The sequence below is a fragment of the Microcaecilia unicolor genome, chromosome 12 (genome assembly GCF_901765095.1).
Source record: "Microcaecilia unicolor chromosome 12, aMicUni1.1, whole genome shotgun sequence".
NCBI lineage: Eukaryota > Metazoa > Chordata > Amphibia > Gymnophiona > Siphonopidae > Microcaecilia > Microcaecilia unicolor.
In genome coordinates this window covers 98,144,980-98,165,541 of record NC_044042.1, presented here as the reverse complement: position 1 = coordinate 98,165,541, position 20,562 = coordinate 98,144,980, and the positions used below count along the sequence as shown (strand labels likewise).

At 43.6% G+C, this 20,562-nt stretch overlaps 1 protein-coding gene across 2 annotated transcripts in view; it reads left to right on the top strand.

Moving 5' to 3' along the window:
- The window catches only part of LOC115482133 (membrane primary amine oxidase-like), a 33,739-nt gene extending 15,839 nt beyond the window's left edge, over positions 1-17,900 (top strand). For both annotated transcript variants that reach the window (XR_003944035.1, XM_030221704.1), the window contains exons 3-4: positions 15,657-15,786; positions 17,221-17,900. Coding sequence is in view for 1 of the 2 variants with exons in the window: in XM_030221704.1 (XP_030077564.1) it covers positions 15,657-15,786; positions 17,221-17,505 (415 nt within the window). In the remaining variant the exon portion in view is untranslated. The remainder of the gene's footprint in view (positions 1-15,656; positions 15,787-17,220) is intronic.
- Positions 17,901-20,562: the final 2,662 nt, after the last annotated feature.

The window sequence follows — 20,562 nt, the reverse complement described above, 5'->3', positions numbered from 1 at the left end:
ACTGAACAATGAGTGTGGGCTTTATGTGTATTGGTTCTTTCCGTAAATTTTCTCAAAAAGATGGGTCTTCAATAGTTTGCGGAAGGTGGTTTGTTCGTAGATCGTTTTCAGGTTGCGTGGTAGTGTGTTCCAGAACTGTGTGCTCATGTAAGAAAAGGTTGATGCGTGCAGCCCCTTGTATTTTAAGCCCTTGCAATTAGGGAAGTGGAGATTGAGGAAAGTTCGGGATGATCTTTTAGCGTTTCTGGGTGGTAAGTCTATTAAATCAGACATGTAGGCTGGGGCTTCGCCGTGAATGATTTTGTGGACTAGTGTACATACTTTAAAAGTGATGCGTTCCTTGAGTGGGAGCCAGTGTAGCTTCTCTCGTAAGGGTTTTGCACTTTCATATTTTGGTTTTCCGAAGATGAGTCTGGCTGCTGTATTCTGGGCTGTTTGAAGTTTCCTCAGTATATGCTCTTTGCAACCTGCGTATAGTGAGTTGCAGTAGTCCAGATGGCTGAGTACGAGGGATTGCACTAGGCTGCGAAAGACGGATCTTGGGAAGAATGGTCTTATTCTTTTCAGTTTCCACATGCAGTAGAACATCTTTTTGGTTGTGTTGTTTGCATGAGTTTCGACAGTCACTCAGCATAACGTCAGTTGCTTAGATTGATTAATTATTATTTCAACAGCAATTACTTTTGCAGTTATATATTATATGGATGAAGGGTTTTTTTGTCAATGATTGCAACAATTACCAAAAGGTTTCATTCTGAATGGGCCACACCAGAACGAGTAGTAGGGTGATAACCTGGTGATAGATGAGACTTTTTTCCCCCATCTTTCCATATATACATTTATACATTTATACATTTTCACGGTGAACTACCGGTCTGTTATTTGTTGAATCGTCATTTTGAGATGAATCTCAGAGTATCAACATTCCATTACAGCCCCAAAGAATTGCAAGATTCTGGAATCCTAAAGAGTGACAAGATTCCATGCAGAATCTCAGAGTAGCAACATTCCATACTACAAATCCCAGAGCAAGCAGTTGCTTCCCATGTCTGTCTCAATAACAGACTATGGACTTTTCCTCCAGGAATTTGTCCAAACCTTTTTTAAACCTAGACACGCTAACCGCTGTTACCACATCCTCCGGCAAAGAGTTCCAGAGCTTAACTATTCATTGAGTAAAAAAATTATTTCCTCCTATTTGTTTTAAAAGTATTTCCATGTAATTTACTACACTGTAGTTTCATCGCATGCCCCCTAGTCCTAGTATTTTTGGAAAGCGTGAACAGACGCTTCACATCCACCTGTTCCACTCCACTCATTATTTTATATACCTCTATCATGTCTCCCCTCAGCCGTCTCTTCTCCAAACTGAATAGCCCTAGCCTCCTTAGTCTTTCTTCATAGGGAAGTCGTCCCATCCCCGCTATCATTTTAGTCGCCCTTCTCTGCACCTTTTCCAATTCTACTATATCTTTCTTGAGATGCAGTGACCAGAATTGAACACAATACTCAAGGTGCGGTACAACGGCATTATAACATCCTCACACCTGTTTTCCATACCTTTCCTAATAATACCCAGCATTCTATTCGCTTTCCTAGCCGCAGCAGCACACTGAGGTTTCAGTGTATTATCGACGACGACACCCAGATCCCTTTCTTGGTCCATAACTCCTAACGTGGAACCTTGCATGATGTAGCTATAATTCAGGTTCTTTTTTCCCACATGCATCACCTTGCACTTGCTCACATTAAACGTCATCTGCCATTTAGCCGCCCAGTCTCCCAGTCTCGTAAGGTCCTCTTGTAAGTTTTCACAATCCTGTCGCGATTTAACAACTTTGAATAACTTTGTGTCATCAGCAAATTTAATTACCTCGCTAGTTACTCCCATCTCTAAATCATTTATAAATATGTTAAAAAGCAGCGGTCCTAGCACAGACCCCTGAGGAACCCCACTAACTACCCTTCTCCATTGTGAATACTGCCCATTTAACCCCACTCTCTGTTTTCTATCCTTCAACCAGTTTTTAATCCACAATAGGACATTTCCTCCTATCCCATGACCCTCCAATTTCCTCTGTAGCCTTTCATGAGGTACCTTGTCAAATGACTTTTGGAAATCCAGATACACAATATCAACCGGTTCCTCCTTCAAAGAATTGAAGTAAATTGGTCAGGCAAGATTTCCCCACTCAAAAGCCGTGCTGACTCGGTCTCAGTAATCCATGTCCTCGGATGTGCTCTGTAATTTTGTTTTTAATAATAGCCTCTACCATTTTCATCGGCACTGACGTCAGACTCACCGGTCTATAATTTCCCGGATCTCCCTTGGAGCCTTGTTTAAAAATCGGTGTTACATTGGCCACCCTCCAATCTTCCGGTACCACGCTCGATTTTAAGGATAAGTTGCATATCACTAGCAGTAGCTCCGCAAGCTCATTTTTCAGTTCTATCAGTACTCTAGGATGAATACCATCCGGTCCAGGAGATTTGCTACTCTTCAGTTTGCCGAACTGCCCCATTACGTCCTCCAGGTTTACCGTGAAGTCAGTAAGTTTCTCCGACTCGTCCGCTTAAAATACCATTTCCGACACCGGTATCCCACCCAAATCTTCCTCGGTGAAGACCGAAGCAAAGAATTCATTCAGTCTCTCCGCTACGTCTTTGTCTTCCTTGATCGCCCCTTTTACCCCTCGGTCATCCAGCGGCCCAACCGATTCTTTTGCCGGCTTCCTGCTTTTAATATACCGAAAATTTTTTTTACTATGTTTTTTTGCCTCTAATGCTTTCTATTTTTCGTAATCCCTCTTGGCCTTCTTTATCTGCGCATTGCATTTGCATTGACACTCCTTATGCTGCTTCTTGTTATTTTCAGATGGTTCCTTCTTCCATTTTCTGAAGGCGTTTCTTTTAGCCCTAATAGCTTCCTTCACCTCACTTTTCAACCAGGCCGGCTGTCTTTTGGACTTCCGTCTTTCTTTTCTAATTCGCGGAATATGTATGGCCTGGGCCTCCAGGATGGTATTTTTGAACAGCGTCCACGCCTGTTGTACAGTTTTTACTCTCTCAGTTGCCCCCCCCTAAGTTTTTTTTTTACCGTTCTTCTCATTTTTGAAAACGTTCCAAACGGCTCAGAACACTGCAGCGAGGCTCATCCTTAGAGAAAGGCGTTTTGCACACGCCGAACCCCTGCGCTTTAAACTTCATTGGCTGCCTGTACAGGAGTGCATTGCTTTTAAGATCTGCTCCCTAACACATAAAATCATCCATGGGGCTGCCCCGGATTACATGCTCCCCTTGATCGACCTTCCGCCTAGAAATGCCAACCCTGCTGCTCGGTCCTATCTCCACCTCCATTTTCCGAATTGTAAGGGTGTCAAGTACAAGAAAATCTTCGCCTTGTCCTTCCGTTATTGGAGTCCCAAACACTGGAACACGTTACCTCGTCACCTTAAAGCTCAAGTGGACCATGCCCTTTTTAAGAAGTTGTTAAAGACATTCCTCTTTGCTAAGACTTACCCCTCAACTTACCATGTTGATTGATGCATCCCTTGTCCCTTACCCTGCCTAGTTCACGCTGTTAGTTTCTCCCCTCCTATTTGCTTCTTTTATGCTTGCCTAGGCTTTTAAGTTTGTACTCTTATTTAATTCTCTGTAAGCCACATTGCGCCTGCATGAGTGGGAAAATGTGGGATATAAGTAATAAATAAAATAAATAAATTTTATCATAGTCTCCTTTTTTAAAGTTAAACGCTAACGTATTTGACTTTCTGTGTACAGTTACTTCAAGGTCGATATCAAAACTGATCATATTATGATCACTGTTATCAAGCGGCCCCAGTACCATAACGTCCCTCACCAGATCATGCGCTCCACTAAGGACCAAGTCTAGAATTTTTCCTTCTCTCGTCGGCTCCTGCACCAGCTGCTCCATAAAGCTGTCCTTGATTTCATCAAGGAATTGTACCTCTGTAGCGTGTCCCGATATTACATTTACTCAGTCTATATTTGGATAATTGAAGTCACCCATTATTATCACATTGCCCATTTTGTTCGCGTCTCTGATTTCTTTTATCATTTCTGCGTCTACCTGCTCGTCCTGGCAAGGCGGATGGTAGTACACTCCTATCACCGTTTTTTCCCTTTTATAAATGGAATTTCAACCCACAATGATTCAAAGGTGTGACTTGTGTCCTGCTGAATTTGTAGTCTATCTGAGTCAAGGCTCTCGTTAATATACAATGCTACCCCTCCACCAGTCTGGTCAACCCTATCACTACGATATACTTTGTACCCTGGTATGACAGTGTCCCACTGGTTATCCTCCTTCCACCAGTTCTCAGTAATGCCTATTATATCCAATTTTTCATTTAGTGCAATATATTCCAACTCTCCCATCTTATTTCTTAGACTCCTAGCATTTGCATATAGACATTTCAGAGTATGTTTGTTGTTCCTATTTGCTTGATGCTTAGTACCTGACACTATTGATTTGCCATCTTTTGTCTGATCTTTAGTTGTATTTAAGGGCACCTGGCCTACCACGGTCTGTTGTGCAACCTCACTATCCCGAAACCCTATCTTCCCTGTTTGTGAGGTATCTTTGCAAGATATCTTTTCTCAAACCATGCGCTTTTGAGCGACTGTCGGCCTTCCCCCCATTTCTAGTTTAAAAGCTGCTCTATCTCCTTTTTAAATGCCGACGCCAGCAGCCTGGTCCCACCCTGGTTAAGGTGGAGCCCATCCTTTCGGAATAGGCTCCCCCTTCCCCAGAATGTTGCCCAGTTCCTAACAAATCTAAAACCCTCCTCCCTGCACCATCGTCTCATCCAAGCATTGAGACTCCGGAGCTTTGCCTGTCTTTTGGGCCCTGTGCGTGGAACAGGTAGCATTTCAGAAAATGCTACCCTAGAGGATCTGGATTTGATCTTTCTACCTAAGAGCCTAAATTTGGCTTCCAGAACCTCTCTCCCACATTTTCCTATGTCATTGGTACCCACATGTACCAAGACAGCGGACTCCTCCCCAGCACTATCTAGAATCCTATCTAGGTGATGCGTGAGGTCCGCCACCTTCGCACCAGGCAGGCAAGTCACCAGGCAATCCTCACGTCCACCAGCCACCCAGCTATCTATATGCCTAATGATCGAATCACCAACTACAACAGCTGTCCTAACCTTTCCCTGCCGGGCAGCACTTGGAGACATATCCTCGGTGCGAGAGGATAGTACATCCCCTGGTGGGCAGGTCCTGGCTGCAGGAGTACTTCCTACTTCACCAGGGTGATGCTCTACTTCTAGGAGACCTCCCTCCTCCAAGGTAGCACAAGGGCTACTAGACTGGAGGTGGGACTTCTCTACAACATCCCTGTAGGTCTCCTCTATGTACCTCTCTGTCTCCCTCAGCTCCACCAAGTCTGTTACTCTAGCCTTAAGAGAATTGACACGTTCTCTAAGGGCTAGGAGCTCTTTGCATCGGGCGCAAACATATGACATCTCACCAACTGGGAGATAAGCATACATGTGACACTCAATGCAAAAGACTGGATAGCACCCCTCTCGCTGCTGGACTGCTGACTCCATCTTAGTGTTTTTTGAGTTTTTCAATAATTTAAAACTTGCTACAGTATTAAGGATATTAGCCTAATATAAAAGTGTCTTTTACTTTATTGTATGATTTATTTAGTATTTCCTTCTTAGATGGTAATGAAATGTATTTAAAACTCTGTAAGAGCACTCCTTGCTTGTTACCCTAATTACAATAACTGACTATAAATGAGGAGTTGTCCTAGGGGTGGGCGAGTGTTGGGGAGGGTGGGGGGGGGGGGGGATACTAAATTAGATCCTGCAGTGGCTGTTAAATTCTCAATCTGTTAATGCTGTGGTCCAAAGCTTTTAAAACTAAGTGGAAAAGACTATGGAGATTCTTCACCACTCAGGATTTTGCAGACCTTAATCATATCTCCCCTCATCCATCTCTTTTACAAACTGAAGAGCCCTAACCTCATTAGCTTTTCTTCATACGAGAGGAGTTCCATCCCCTTTATCATTTTGGTCACTCTTCTTTGAACCTTTTCTAATTCCGCTCTATCTTTGTTGAGATACAGCAACCAGAACTGAAAGCAATACTCAAGGTGAGGTCGCACCATGGAACAATAGAAAGGCATTATTTATTTATTTATTGCATTTGTACCCCACATTTTCCCACCTATTTGCAGGCTCAATGTGGCTTACATAGTACCGGTAGCGTTCGCCAAGACTGGTTGAGAAGCAGGTACAATGTGATGTTGTGGTCGAGTAAGGTTCGTACGTTTCAGTCACGATTGGGATCGAAGAGAGGAGGGGTTAGGTAATATCCATAACGAGCTTTGGTTTTGCTGCATTGCAGAGTTCAGGGATTTATGTTGGGTCGGTAGGTATGCCTTTTTGAACAGGGTGTTTTTTTAGTGATTTCCTGAAGTTTAGATGGTCGTAGGTTGTTTTCATAGCTTTTGGGAGTGCGTTCCACAGTTGTATGCTTATGTAGGAGAAGCTGGATGCATAAGTTGATTTGTATTTGAGTCCTTTGCAATTTCGGTAGTGAAGGTTTAGATAGGTTCGTGATGATCCAGATGTGTTTCTAGTTGGTAGCTCTATGAGGTCTGTCATATATCTTGGGGCTTCGCCATAGATAATTTTATGGACCAGGGTGCAAATTTTGAAGGCTATACGTTCTTTGATTGGGAGCCAATGCAGTTTTTCTCGGAGGGGTTTAGTGCTTTCGAACTGAGTCTTACCAAATATCAGCCTAGCTGCAGTGTTTTGAGCGGTCTGGAGTTTCTTTTTGAGTTGTTCTTTGCATCCTGCATAAATTCCATTGCAATAGTCTGCATGGCTTAATACCATTGATTGTATTAAGTTACAAAATATTTTCCTCGGGATGAATGGTTTCACACGTTTAAGTTTCCACATTGAGTGGAACATTTTCTTAACTGTGGAGTTCACTTGGCTCTCAAGTGTAAGGTTCCGGTTGATTGTAACGCCGAGTATTTTCAGGCTGTCTGAGATAGGGAGGGTGTAGTCTGAGGCGTTTAAAGTTGAGGGTTTGTTCTTATTGTGTTGAAATGAGAGGATGAGGCAGTGGATTTTTTTCAGTTAGTTTGAGTTGAAATGCATTTGCCCATGAGTTCACGGTGTTCAGACCGAGCTTAATTTCGCTGATAATTTCTGACAGGTCATGTCTAAAGGGGATGTATATTGTGACGTTGTCTGCATAGATGAATGGATTGAGGCCGTGATTTGCTAGGGACTTGGCTAGTGGGATCATCATTAGGTTGAACAGTATTGGTGATAGTGGTGAACCTTGAGGCTGGGTACCGGCTGGGTGCTCCTGAAGGTGCAGCTCGGCGCCCGCACACTCCCCATCCCAGCATCAGCATGTGTCTGCCACACAGTGCCCCGCTGCTCCTGCTGCTTGTCTCTCTGGCGGCTCGCGGCCGGGCGAACTCGGACAACACAGCAGGGACCGTGCGGAGATAGCCAGCAAAGCGTCACGTGGGAAGTGTACGACTGGTGCCCGCTGCCCTGGACTTCACTCCTGGGAGCTCCGATCGGACAGACAGCAAACGTGAGGAGACACCATATGCGTATTATATACTAGGCACTGCCTGTCCAACATGAACAGTATTGAACTCAATGCAGATAAACGGTATGGAGCGAAAACGTGGAGGCAGCAGCTCATGGGTTCACTTGGTGTGCTTTGAGTGAACGCCAAAGATGGCTGCGGGGGGGGGGGGGGGGGGGGCAGTGGAAATAGAGATTAATCAAATGGCTTCCTTGCCTACAGTGGACTAGATAGGATCACTGCCACTCCAGTCTAGCAAACCTCCTCAAGAATCGCCAGCTCATAGATTCACTTGCTGAGTGAACGCCAATGACGGCGCGGGGCACTGGAAACAGAGATTAACCAAATGGCTTCCCTGCTCACAATGAACTAGACAGCCTATTAGACCTCCTCCAAAAATCGCCAGGAGGGAGGAGAATAGAGAATCGCAGTGTTGGACTATGACTGGTGATCACTGCATATTGTAAATAGCCCTGGCCGTCAAAACAAAGAAGTGCACGCTCTGTCACTAAATTCTTATCATCCCAAGAACACTAGATCCCGCTAAGTCACACCCCGTGACAAAATGTTACCGTTACACGACAGGGACCTCACAACTTTCAAGGAGGACAAGATTGTTATGCAAATATGAGGGTTCAGGAGTATAATCTTCAATGATGAACACAACAACAGCCGTCTTTAAAACTATTGAATTGATACCATAAAGAACACCGCCAAACTGATACTAGCAATCTACTCAATATCCGTGATCCACCTAACAATGACCACCCCATTCGCAGAAATCAATAACATACCCATGCTATCCAATAACCGAATACTGACCAGACACACCACATCATACCAAACTGACATTAAACAAAACAAAGGAAGAGAACCAACTAGCTTAAAACCTCAACAAAATGAAAAGAAAGGTCATAAAAAATCCACACAAACCAAAAAAACGACAACTAACAAAAGTCCACATAACACCGAATGCAGAAGATCCATACCAAACAATTCAAATAGGCTACGTCAATGCGAGATCTGTAGTAAACAAAACAACAATAATAACAGACTGGATCACGTCAGAGAAACTTGACCTACTCTTTATCACTGGAACCTGGATCCATGATCAGAAGAACCCCATCGTCTTAAACCTATGTCCTCCAGGATATAAAATCACCCACTGCACCAGGAAAGGAAAAAAGAGGAGGGGGCATAGCGTTTATATACTGATATCGTCTCATGATCGAAACCACCATGGAATCTATAACAGCCCACCTTGAAATAGCGTTAATTAGAATTCACCATAACATCCTGCTCGATCATCTAAATTGCGTCCTATTCTACAGACCACCATGAAACTGGAACGAAAGCCAGGCGGACTTTATGGACTTTGTTTCAAATATATGTGTATCCAACTCCAATACACTAGTATTAGGAGATATTAACCTTCACCTTGAAGACCCAAAATCAACTAACACACGAGAATGCAAGGACTTCCTTCATCTATGTGATCTTACATGGCCACACATGCATACAATTCACGCGAAGGGTCATACACTCGACCTCATCTCATACAAACTGTCCACTGACCAGAACCTAACCATAACACAAACTAGATGGACAGAAACACCATGGACCGACCATTACAAACTAAATCTATCCCTAAAATGGCGAAAAAGGGGCTCTCTCCACACAAGAGAACACACAACCCACACCACGAGAGGCCAAATAAACCCGGACATTTTCTGGCAACAGATATACAACAACGATTGGACAGCACAAACGGAATCCACATACTACCTCTCAGAATGGGACAAAAGATGCAGACACATATTAGACAAAATAGCACCCTTACAAACAAGAACTTCACGTAGACACAACTCAATACCGTGGTTCAATGAAGAATTGAAAAAACTAAAAACACAATCTAGGAAACTGGAACACGCATGGAAAAAAAAAAAAGACGAAAACACACTCAACGCATGGAAACAACTACAAAGGAAATACAAATATACAATAAGACAGACAAAAAGGTCATACTACAAAACTAAAATTGGGCCAGACTACAAAAACACGAAGACACAACGTCAGTCACCACAATCGACACTGTCGTCCCATCTGCAGACAACCTCGCTAAATATTTCAATGAAAAAATCGTAAACCTACGCAAAACTCTACCTCAGAATAATATAGACATAGAAAACTTCATTAATGGTCTAGACCCGACCCCTGGTGAATACCCTGCTGACCGAATATGGTCAAATTTCGCTCTTCTCAGCACTGACACAGTTACTCAGGCAATTAAAAAAATACTCCAACAACCACTGTCAACTGGACACTTGCCATCTACCCCCCCACCACTTCATAACAGACCTTACATCCCACTTAAACTTCATGCTTCAGCAGGGTATCTACCTTAAAGAAAAAGGCAACATCCTGCTCACCCCAATACCTAAAGACACCAAGAAAAAAAAACAAACGACATTACCAATTATCGCCCAGTAGCATCTATCCCACTAGTAGTCAAACTTATGGAAGGACTGGTGATCAAACAACTCAATGACTACATAAATAAATTCAATATATTATATGAGTCACAATCAGGATTTCGACCCCGACACAGTACGGAAACAGTACTACTCACTCTCCTAACCAAATTCAAGCAGGAAATAGCACTAGGTAAGAGCATTCTCCTCCTACAATTTGACATGTCATGTTATGGTTAACCATAACATACTGCTAAGACTCCTAGACTACTTCAGAATCAGTGGTGGCACTCTCAATTGGATCAAGGGTTTTGTAACCACAAGAACTTGTCATGTGAAATCAAAAATAAATACATCGCCACCGTGGAAACCAGGCTGCGGAGTACCGCAAGGATAACCACTATCACCAATCATTTTCAACCTCATGATGACTCCACTAGCCAAGACCTTATCCACCCAAGGCCTTAACCCATTTATCTACGCTGACGACGTTACATTATACATCCCCTACAAACGTGATCTGGCAGAAATCACCAATGAAATCAAGCTCAGCTTAAACATTATGAACTCATGGGCAAATGCATTCCAACTAAAACTCAATACAGAAAAAACGCACTGTCTCATTATCTCATCGCAATACAATACTTACAAACCCACAAGTATAAACACCCCAGGAAATACCCTCCCTATCTCAGACAACTTGAAAATTCTTGGAGTAACAATCGATCGTAACCTATCACTAGAGACCCAAGTGAAATCCACCATAAAGAAAATGTTTTTCTCAATGTGGAAACTTAAACGCCTGAAACCATTCTTCCCGAGGGAAATATTTCGTAACCTGATACAGTCAATGGTATTAAGCCACGCAGACTACTGTAATGGAATCTATGCGGGATGCAAAGATAAAAATCATAAAGAAACTTCAGACCGCCCAAAACACAGCAGCCAGGCTTATATTTGGAAAAACGCGTTTTGACAGCGCCAAATCACTCCGAGAAAAACTACATTGGCTACCAATTAAAGAACGTATCACTTTCAAAATCTGCACAACTGTTCATAAAATTATTTACGGCGAGGCACTGGGATACATGACAGACCTTATACCTTATAGACCTGCCAACCAGAAACACCACAAAATCTGAAGGATCATACCTAAATCTCCACTACCCAAGCAACCAAGGACTCAAATACAAATCCACCTATGCATCCAGCTTTTCCTACTTAAGTGCACAACTGTGGAACGCAGTGCCAAAAGCAGTAAAAACTACGCTCGACCACCTTAATTTCCGGAAAGCACTAAAGACAGAGCTGTTCAGAAGAGCATACCCCACCGACCCAACATAAAATACCGGACACTTGCGACACAATGTAACCAAGGACCGTAATGGACATTACTTGACTCTTCCTTCCTTCTCCCTCTCTAAGTTCCCCTAATTGTACATAACTTACATGTACCTCATTCTACCACAACTCACTTTGTATTCATTCAAACCATGTATTTGTTCAGACCAAAATCGGCTAACGCTTATAACGGTAATATGTAAGCCACATTGAGCCTGCAAAAAGGTGGGAAAATGTGGGATACAAATGCAACAAATAAAAAATAAATAAAAGTACTCTGCAGTCTGCATTCCACGGTGGTGAGATGTTTGAATTTGCTTTCACTTGGTATGATCTGGTAGACAGAAAGCCCTTGATCCAGCTAAGTATATTTCCTCCAATCCCGAAGTAGTCGAGGAGTCTTAGTAGTATATTGTGGTTTACCATGTCGAATGCACTCGACATGTCGAATTGGAGGAGAAGTACGCTTTTATCTGTAGCTATTTCCTGCTTGAGTTTGGCCAGAAGAGTGACTAGCACAATTTCAGTGCTATGGAGGGTACGAAATCCTGATTGAGATTCGTGTAATATTGAGAATTTGTTTATGTAGTCTGTGAGTTGTTTGGTTACCATGCTTTCCATCAGTTTGACTGCTAGGGGGATAGATGCAACTGGGCGGTAGTTGGCGGTTGGATTGCTTTTTTTTTGGCGTCTTTTGGTATAGGGGTGAGTAGGATGGTTGTCATGGTCTTTAGGGAAGAGGCCTTGTTGGAGCATGTAGTTTAGGTGGGATGTGAGGTCTACTATGAAGCGTTCGGGGGCAGATTTGAGTAGGTAGCTGGGACACGTATCCAATTTGCAGTGGGTGTTGGAGAACCTATGAGTCGCATGGGTAACTGCATTGGCGGTGAGGAGAGCAAAGTTTGACCAGGTGCGGTCTGCAGGGTATTCTCCACCGGTTGGGTCCAAGCCGTCGATGAAGTTTTCGATGTCGGTGTTGCTCTGGGGAAGTGTATTACATAGGTTTGTTATTTTTTCCTTGAAGTAATTAGCAAGTTTGTCTATGGATGGGATGTCTGTGTTGGATGAGGTGACTGAGATGGTGTTCAGTAGTTTATTTACGAGTTGGTAAAGTTTCTTCATGTCTTTGTAATCCGGTCCTATTTTGGTTTTGTAGTAAGACCATTTGTTGCCGGAAAGGTCCAGGATCGGGCCGGCTGTTCAGTCCCAACAGGCAGCCACTCCAACCAGACAATCGCATGATCCGAAATAACACATGGCCCTATCTGCGAGTCTTTAACAGAATTCAAAAGGCAACGGGAGATCAGCAAATAATCGATTTGTGATTGTGTACCATGTGCTCGAGATAGGTGTGTGTAATCTTTATCAAGCGGATGCAAAACACGCCAAATGTCTAAAAGATCCAGCAGCTCACACAATCCAGGCAACCCCCTGGTTGACCAAGTCTTTGGGTTTGGAGACGGGTGAGATTTGTCCAATTCAGGGTCCCAGGCCATATTAAAGTCACCCCCCAATATCATGGGTATAGAGGAAAGTTCCAAAAGTGTATTTGTAAGGCGTTTATAAAAGGCACTATCCCATTGGTTTGGGGCATAAATACTGCCCAGCATAATTGGTTGTCGGGTTATCAGGGCCGTCAGCTGGTGACGACACACAATCACTCACGCACCAGCGAGCCAATTTAGCATGCTCCTTTTCAGATAAATGAGTTTCCTGAAGAAAAACCACATCAGCCTTGATACATAGTAAATGACGGCAGATAAAGACCTGTATGGTCCATCCAGTCTGCCCAACAAGATAAACTCATTTTACATGGTATGTGATACTTTATATGTATACCCAAGTTTGATTTGTCCTTGCCATTCTCAGGGCACAGACCGTAGAAGTCTGCCCAGTACTGTTCTTGTACTAAGTTCTGAAGCTAACATCGAAGCCCCTTAAAATTTACACTCCAGCCCATCCCTATCCAGTCATGATCAGGGCGCAGACCAGAGATGTCTGTCCAGCTCCCGTTTTGTTTCCAATTACTGGTGTCGCCACCCAATCTCCGCTAAGATTCCACGGAACCATTCCTTCTAAACAGGATTCCTTTGTGTTTATCCCATGCATGTTTGAATTCCATTACCATTTTCATCTCCACCTCCCGCAGAGGGCATTCCACATATCTACCACCCTTTCCGTGAAAAAATACTTACTGACATTATTCCTGAGTCTGTCCGCCTTCAATCTCAATTCATGTCCTCTAGTTCTACCGCCTTCCCATCTCCGGAAAAGGTTTGTTTGCGGATTAATACCTTTCAATATTTGAACGTCTGTATCATGTGACCCCTGTTTCTCCTTTCTTCCAAGGTATATGGTTGAGCATGAGTTGTGCTATGTCCTCAATCTAGGAGGTCCTAGACCTATCCGGTCATCTGAGAGTAAACATCGGGGGTTGACACTGATATGTTTTGTGGAGGAAGGCCAAGAGCTTACCCGGCTTATTGCCATATCAATGATAACAATATTTATAACTGAACATCCCCTTCTGGGTTCCAGAATGAATGAGGAAATTCAGCGTGACCTGGGTGGATAAATATAGTTCCCTGTTGGCAGCAGTGGCCAAAGCGGGAAAAGTAACCATATGCGCGGGATAAGTTTCTGGGTGTAGTAAGCGCCATGGATCTACCAAAGATTGACAAAAAGCAGACACCCCCCTACCCGGCTCCCCTGAGAGGGCCTGCAACAGAGTTGATCTCTCTAAAAAGGGGTCAACCACTGCTGCCATTAAACGGCCCAAAAAAAGGGGCACAATGGTGGGACAGGCTAGAAAAAAATGGAGCATCAAACTGGATTTGGAGCATACAACACCAATAAGATGAATTCTCTGCCCTGAAGGGTCAGCTTGAGTAATAACGCCCCTCTTCATCCCTTCTCAGCCATGAGGCCAAGTACTGGAGATATTTACAGAACAGCATGGCCACCCTGCCATGACGCCCACCAGAGAAGGAGCTAAACAGTTCTCCCATCCAAAACCGCCTAAGTTTAAGATGTTCAGCCTCCATGAGCCTTGTCTCCTGTAAGCAGGCCACATCCACCTTCAAGCGGTTCAAATGGGATAATATTTTAGACCGCTTAACTGGGAAAGTGATGCCACCCACATTCCAGAAAACAAGCTTCACCCCCAGCAACACAGGAGCAGGACAAAATCTGTTTTAAGCAAATCAGATACCATACGTAGCACACGGATCCTTGGAGCCCAGCCTCCCCAGGGATCCACAACAGAGAAAAAAGTACCTTTCCTCCCAGGAATGCATGAATGGCAAAAGAAAAGCATTGTGAAACAGCACAGTTAAACCCTGTAGCTGGTCATGCCCCCCTTCCCTCCCCCCCCAAATCATTACCCAAGCATCAATTCCTCCCTTTAGTACCCCAACACACATCCACACCTTCCCTGTGGTATGCAGCTAAACGAGGTCTCACCAGAGTCTTATACGGGGACATCATCACCTCTGCTCAGTGTGTGCTGGTGGCTAAGAAAGCAAATAGAATGTTAGGTATTATTAGGAAAGGAATGGAAAACAAAGATGAGGCCGTTATAATGCCTTTGTATCGCTCCATGGTGCGACCACACCTCGAATATTGTGTGCAATTCTGGTCACCGCATCTCAAAAAAGATATAGTGGAATTAGAAAAGGTACAGAGAAGGGCGACAAAATTGATAAAGGGGATGGGATGACTTCCCTATGAGGAAAGGCTGAAACAGCTTGGGCTCCAGCTTGGAGAAAAGATGGTTAAGATGAGATATGATAGAGGTCTATAAAATAATGAGTGGAGTGGAACAGGTAGACGTGAATCGCTTGTTTGCTGTTTCCAAAAATACTAGGACTAGGGGGCATGCAATGAAGCTACCGACTAGTAAATTTAAAGTGAATCAGATAAAATATTTCTTTACTCAACGTGTAATTAAACTCTGGAATTCATTGCCAGAGAATGTAGTAAAAGCAGTTAGCTTAGCGGGGTTTAAAAAAAGGTTTGGATGGCTTCCTAAAGAAAAAGTCTATAGATCATTATTAAAATGGACATGGGGAAAATCCACTGCTTATTTCTAGAATAAGCAGCATAAAATGTATTGTACTGTTTTGTGACCTAGATTGGGCACTGTTGGAAACAGGATGCTGGGCCTTCAGTCTGTTCCAGTAAGGAAATGTATGTGCCATCATCACTGATGAGTAGCAAACATGTTGCGTCCTATGATTTTAGATACAAACTGGCAGTCACGAAACATAAGGACGAGGAATTTCAGAGCAGCTCCATATTCAATCAGAATGATCCGTGGACACCAACCGTGAATTTCAACACATTCCTGAATAATGAAGACATCAAGAACCAGGTTAGTGCTTCAGAGCAGTCAGTGGGAATTAGGGGTTTCCTGGTGGCAGTACATTCTACCCACCTCCCCTGTGGATGTCCCGCCCTCGCGGAAACTGGAAGTTACATCAGACGAGGGCGGGACACAGGGAGGGAAGGCCAGAAGAGAGGAGATCTGCGACTGCCGCTTCGAATGCAGGGAACCCGGAGCCGTGGAGGCAGGCAGGTGAGACCGGGGACTGCAGCGGCGGGGGAAGCGACAGAGGGGGGCAGCGGTGGGGAGAGTGACAGAGGGTGGCAACGGCGGGGGGGAGCAACAGGGGGTGGCAACGGTGAGGGGGCGGGGCGCCCTTGCCCCGGGCCTGGCCTAGTCTCTTGGCGGCTCTGGCCCCTAATGGTGACCAACAGAAGACCATTTTTAAGGTAGGTTGACAGCGGGGGGGGGGGGGGGGGGATGTTGAATCCTAGTTGGAGGGAAAGATGCTGGATCATGTTGTAAATTAGGCGCAGATCCCCCTAATTTTTATAATACTGTGCGTATCTTTTGTGAAAGCCCCTGATCGGCCCTTGCCCCTCCCATGGCCACACCCCCTTTTCAGTTGTGTTAAATATTTGCACAGGCATCTTTATAGAATACAGCTTGATTTAAGTTGCGCACATAAATTCAAATGACCAATTAATGTCAATAATTGTTAGTACCCAATTATTGGCACTAAATTGGCTTGTTACTCAATTAAATTGGGTGAGTGTCCAAATTTGCACACATAATTTTGAACGCTGTATATAGAATCCGGGGGAAAGTGCACACTTAATTGCGAAAGTGCTCACATTCTATACATTTACGCTAGTGGCATAGCCAAGAGTGGGCCCAGGCCCACCTAGCAGCACCACACTTATGATGTGGCTGGCAGAGATCCCCAAGCCCCACCAGACGAAAACTCCCAACAACAGTCCCTCCTGCATACCTTGTATATAGCAGATCTTTGTCTACAGTGAGCAGTGACTGATACATACTGCTCACAGCAGCTCGAGAGCCTTCCCTCTGATGTATTCCCGCCTATGCGTAAACAGGAAGTTGCATCAGAGGGAAGAGTGTTTGGCCAACATGAGCAGTGTTTATTAGTTGCTGCTCGTTGCTGGTGAAAATATGCTATTTGAAGGGTATGCGGGGAGGGGGGATATTTGAAAGACCATATGGCATGCAGGTGAGAGGGAGAGACCAAATCACTTGTGGGATGGGGGCGGGGTTCTTCTGCCCACCCATCTTGGGCCCAGGCCCACCCAAAATTGGATATCTGGCTATGGCCTGATTTACGCACATACTTTTGGGCACCGAGGTATAGAATTGTTCTTCACATGTTTAAGTGGTGTAAGTGATGACTGCTGCCAGTGACTATTCATTTAATTTAGGCATATTGTTTGACCACACTTTGGATTTTACTGTCTTTCCTCCCAGGATTTGGTGGCCTGGATAACTGTTGGCTTCCTCCATATTCCACACGCTGAAGACGTTCCCAACACAGTGACGGCAGGAAATGCAGTTGGTTTCTACTTGAGACCTTACAACTATTTCAACGAGGATCCCTCTATCTACTCTTCCGATGGTGTCTACTTCAGAAGCGATCAGGACTACACAACTTGTTCAGTCAACCAAATGGCATGTTTATCAAAAATGTCATCCTGTTCCCCGAATCTCCCTCTGTTCACTTACGATGGATTTCAGAATGTTATAAATCTATAGGACCTGCAAAGCCCAGGGCTCTGAATTGCACTAATTCAGTTCACTATAGAGAATGCTGTGCCAGCTAGGTAAGATGGGTTTGGCACATTTTCACTCTTCCTAATGAGGTCAGAATTTTGTGATTACACAGTTTCTATATTCATTACACATATTTACATAAGCTCTCTGATTTTTATGATATCTTCTCATATACATATTCATTGGGTAGCAAAAAAAAACTGTGCTTGAAAGTTTAGAATGTGTTTATTTTCCTTTCAAACAAAGTAGGACTTAACAGGGAGCAGTTTGTAGCTTTTCAGCTAGTGCATATGGTTTAGTATGATAAAACAATGAAAACAAAAAAGTGAGGACAGATGTTGAGGAAATCCAAACAACTTTATTAATAATCAGATGACGACCCGACACGGCCGTGTTTCGGCATCAAAGCTTGCATCAGGGGTCAAACAAATCTTTTTCAGTTGTCGTTCAATTATAGACCAACAGAAAATATGGTAATGGGACTTCCTTCGAACTCAGAAACTGGGCGGTCAGCTATGGAGTGCCTCAACGGCAATACACAGAAATAACGTCATTTCTGTGTATTGCCATTGAGGCACTCCATAGTTGACCGCTCAGTTTCTGAGTTCGAAGGAAGTCCCATTACCATATTTTCTGTTGGTCTATAATTGAACAACAACTGAAAAAGATTTGTTTGACCCCTGATGCAGGCTTTGATGCCGAAACACGGCCGTGTCAGGTCGTCATCTGATTATTAATAAAGTTGTTTGGATTTCCCCAACATCTGTCCTCACTTTTTTGTTTTCATTGTCTTTGATTTGCATGAGGATTTTCCTCTCCGCTTTTTGTTGCTTAGTATGATAAAACACAGTGGAGAAGAAGAAGAGGTCAAAAGTGACTTTATTCCAAAACTTCGAATGACTCAACATGGACCATGTTTCGGCTATAGGGCCTGAATCAGAAGTCTATGCATACACTCTAAAACACATATATAAATATCCAGTGTACCTGAATGTAACTCACCTTGAGCTACTACTGATAAAGGTGTGAGTAAAATCCAAATAAATAAATAAAAAAAAATAAATGTGAAAATTAAATCAATAAAAATAGAATATCACACATTTTGAAACACTCAAAATTTTGGAATAAAGTCACTTTTGTCCTGTTCGTCGCCTCCACTGTGATGTTTTCTTGTTGATTGGTGGTGGAGTGTGATTCTTCTGTGGTTTTCTTAGTATGATAATAAAACTATTTACATAAAGGGCAGTTGTATAATTGGGCACCAGCATTTGGGTACCAATTGCATATGTAAAGGTATAGAACACCAGGACTTCTGCAGGTCAATGTACATTTACCCCCGCATATATGGCATGTGCCCGAGATGTATGTGCAAATTAATTGAATAACGAGCTCTCAACCATCAATAATTAGGTACTTACAACCAATTAGTACATTTGTCCTTTAGATTGTAAGCTCCTTTGAGCAGGGACTGTCCTTCTATGTTAAATTGTACAGCGCTGCGTAACCCTAGTAGTACTTTAGAAATGTCAAGTAGTAGTAGTAGTAGTAATTAGTGGCCTAGTGGTTAGGGTGGTGGACTCTCCTGGGGAACTGAGTTTGATTCCCACTTCAGGCACAGGCAGCTCCTTGTGACTCTGGGCAAGTCACTTAACCCTCCATTGCCCCAGGTACAAATAAGTACCTGTATATAATATGTAAGCCGCATTGAGCCTGCCACGAGTGGGAAAGCGCGGGGTACAAATGTAAAAAAAAAAAAAATTGACACCCATTATAATTTGCATGTGCATCTGGCTCTACACGGCATGGTGCTAATAGTACGTAACTCAAAAAGGGGCATGGGAGGGGCATGGGCATGTCAGGGGTGTTCCAAAAATTATGCTAGTAGTTATGGAATACTGGGTCAATGTGCCCAAATTAGGCAGCAGCATTTACATCAGGTTTCAGCAGGCATAAGTCTGGCACCCAAAGTTAGGATGCAGGAATCGGTGCTAAATGCTATTCTATAAAGGGCCCAGTTTTTGACTGCTATTCTGTAAGGGTGTATGTATGTCAGTGGTGTCGATAAGGGGTGGGCCTGGGTGGGCACAGGCCTGTAGGAGTATTTGCTGTGATCTCACCCACCCTGTGTGCACATGAGAGCACCTTTACAGCCAAAATGGACGTTGCAACCTTTCACCTATATGTCTGACTACCAACTGTGCAGAAGTCAGCATTCCAGCGTGTAATAGATTTACTGAAGCCTGCACCACCTCCAAGGTCACTCTGTATCTGGAGAAAATGCATGTCCTTGGGAGAGAGGGAGAGAGAGTACGAGATAAGACGGACAAAGGAGGCTTCATACAGATGTTGGGAGTACATGATGGGATTATTTCTGATTGGCTCCCTGAAAACTGATGGATCTGAGAAGCGGGAACAGAAAGAAACTAGTTGCTGAGAGTTGCTGAAGAACTAAGAAGAAGAACAGAAGCAAAGAAGAAGATAACACTTGCATTTCTGCAAGCACCTGATTTTCCTAAGAGACTTACTGATAATACCTGGCAAAGCTTCTCCCCAGGTTACAGCTGTCTACAGGATCTATACTGAGTCTGTATCATATGTGGCTGATCAAGACAAGTGCATCACCTGAGCTTGTGTGACCTCGCTGAGACCTTCGGCTGAGGCATTGGAAGGAATCTGATCTGGAAACCGGGACGGTGAGATCATAGTTTACTTCCTTCAGGCTGGGTTAGATAATTAGTCTGTGCTCGGACCCATCAGATGTGTGACGTCAGGATTTATGATCTCTAGTTGCTGTTAGCCTAGTATAAGATTTGTGTGGTAATCATTAGGATCTTGGTATTGTGTTTATCTGTCATTACAGATTTTAGCCATAGGATAATCATAGTTATTCTCTATATTTTTGGGTATCATTGTGTGTGCAATCAGGAATTGCTGATGCTATAAGCTGATAAGAGTTTTCTATATTTTTGTATATAACGCTGTATAAATAAACTAATATATTCCATTGGTCTGTCCGTTATTTTCCATGCAGCTAATGTT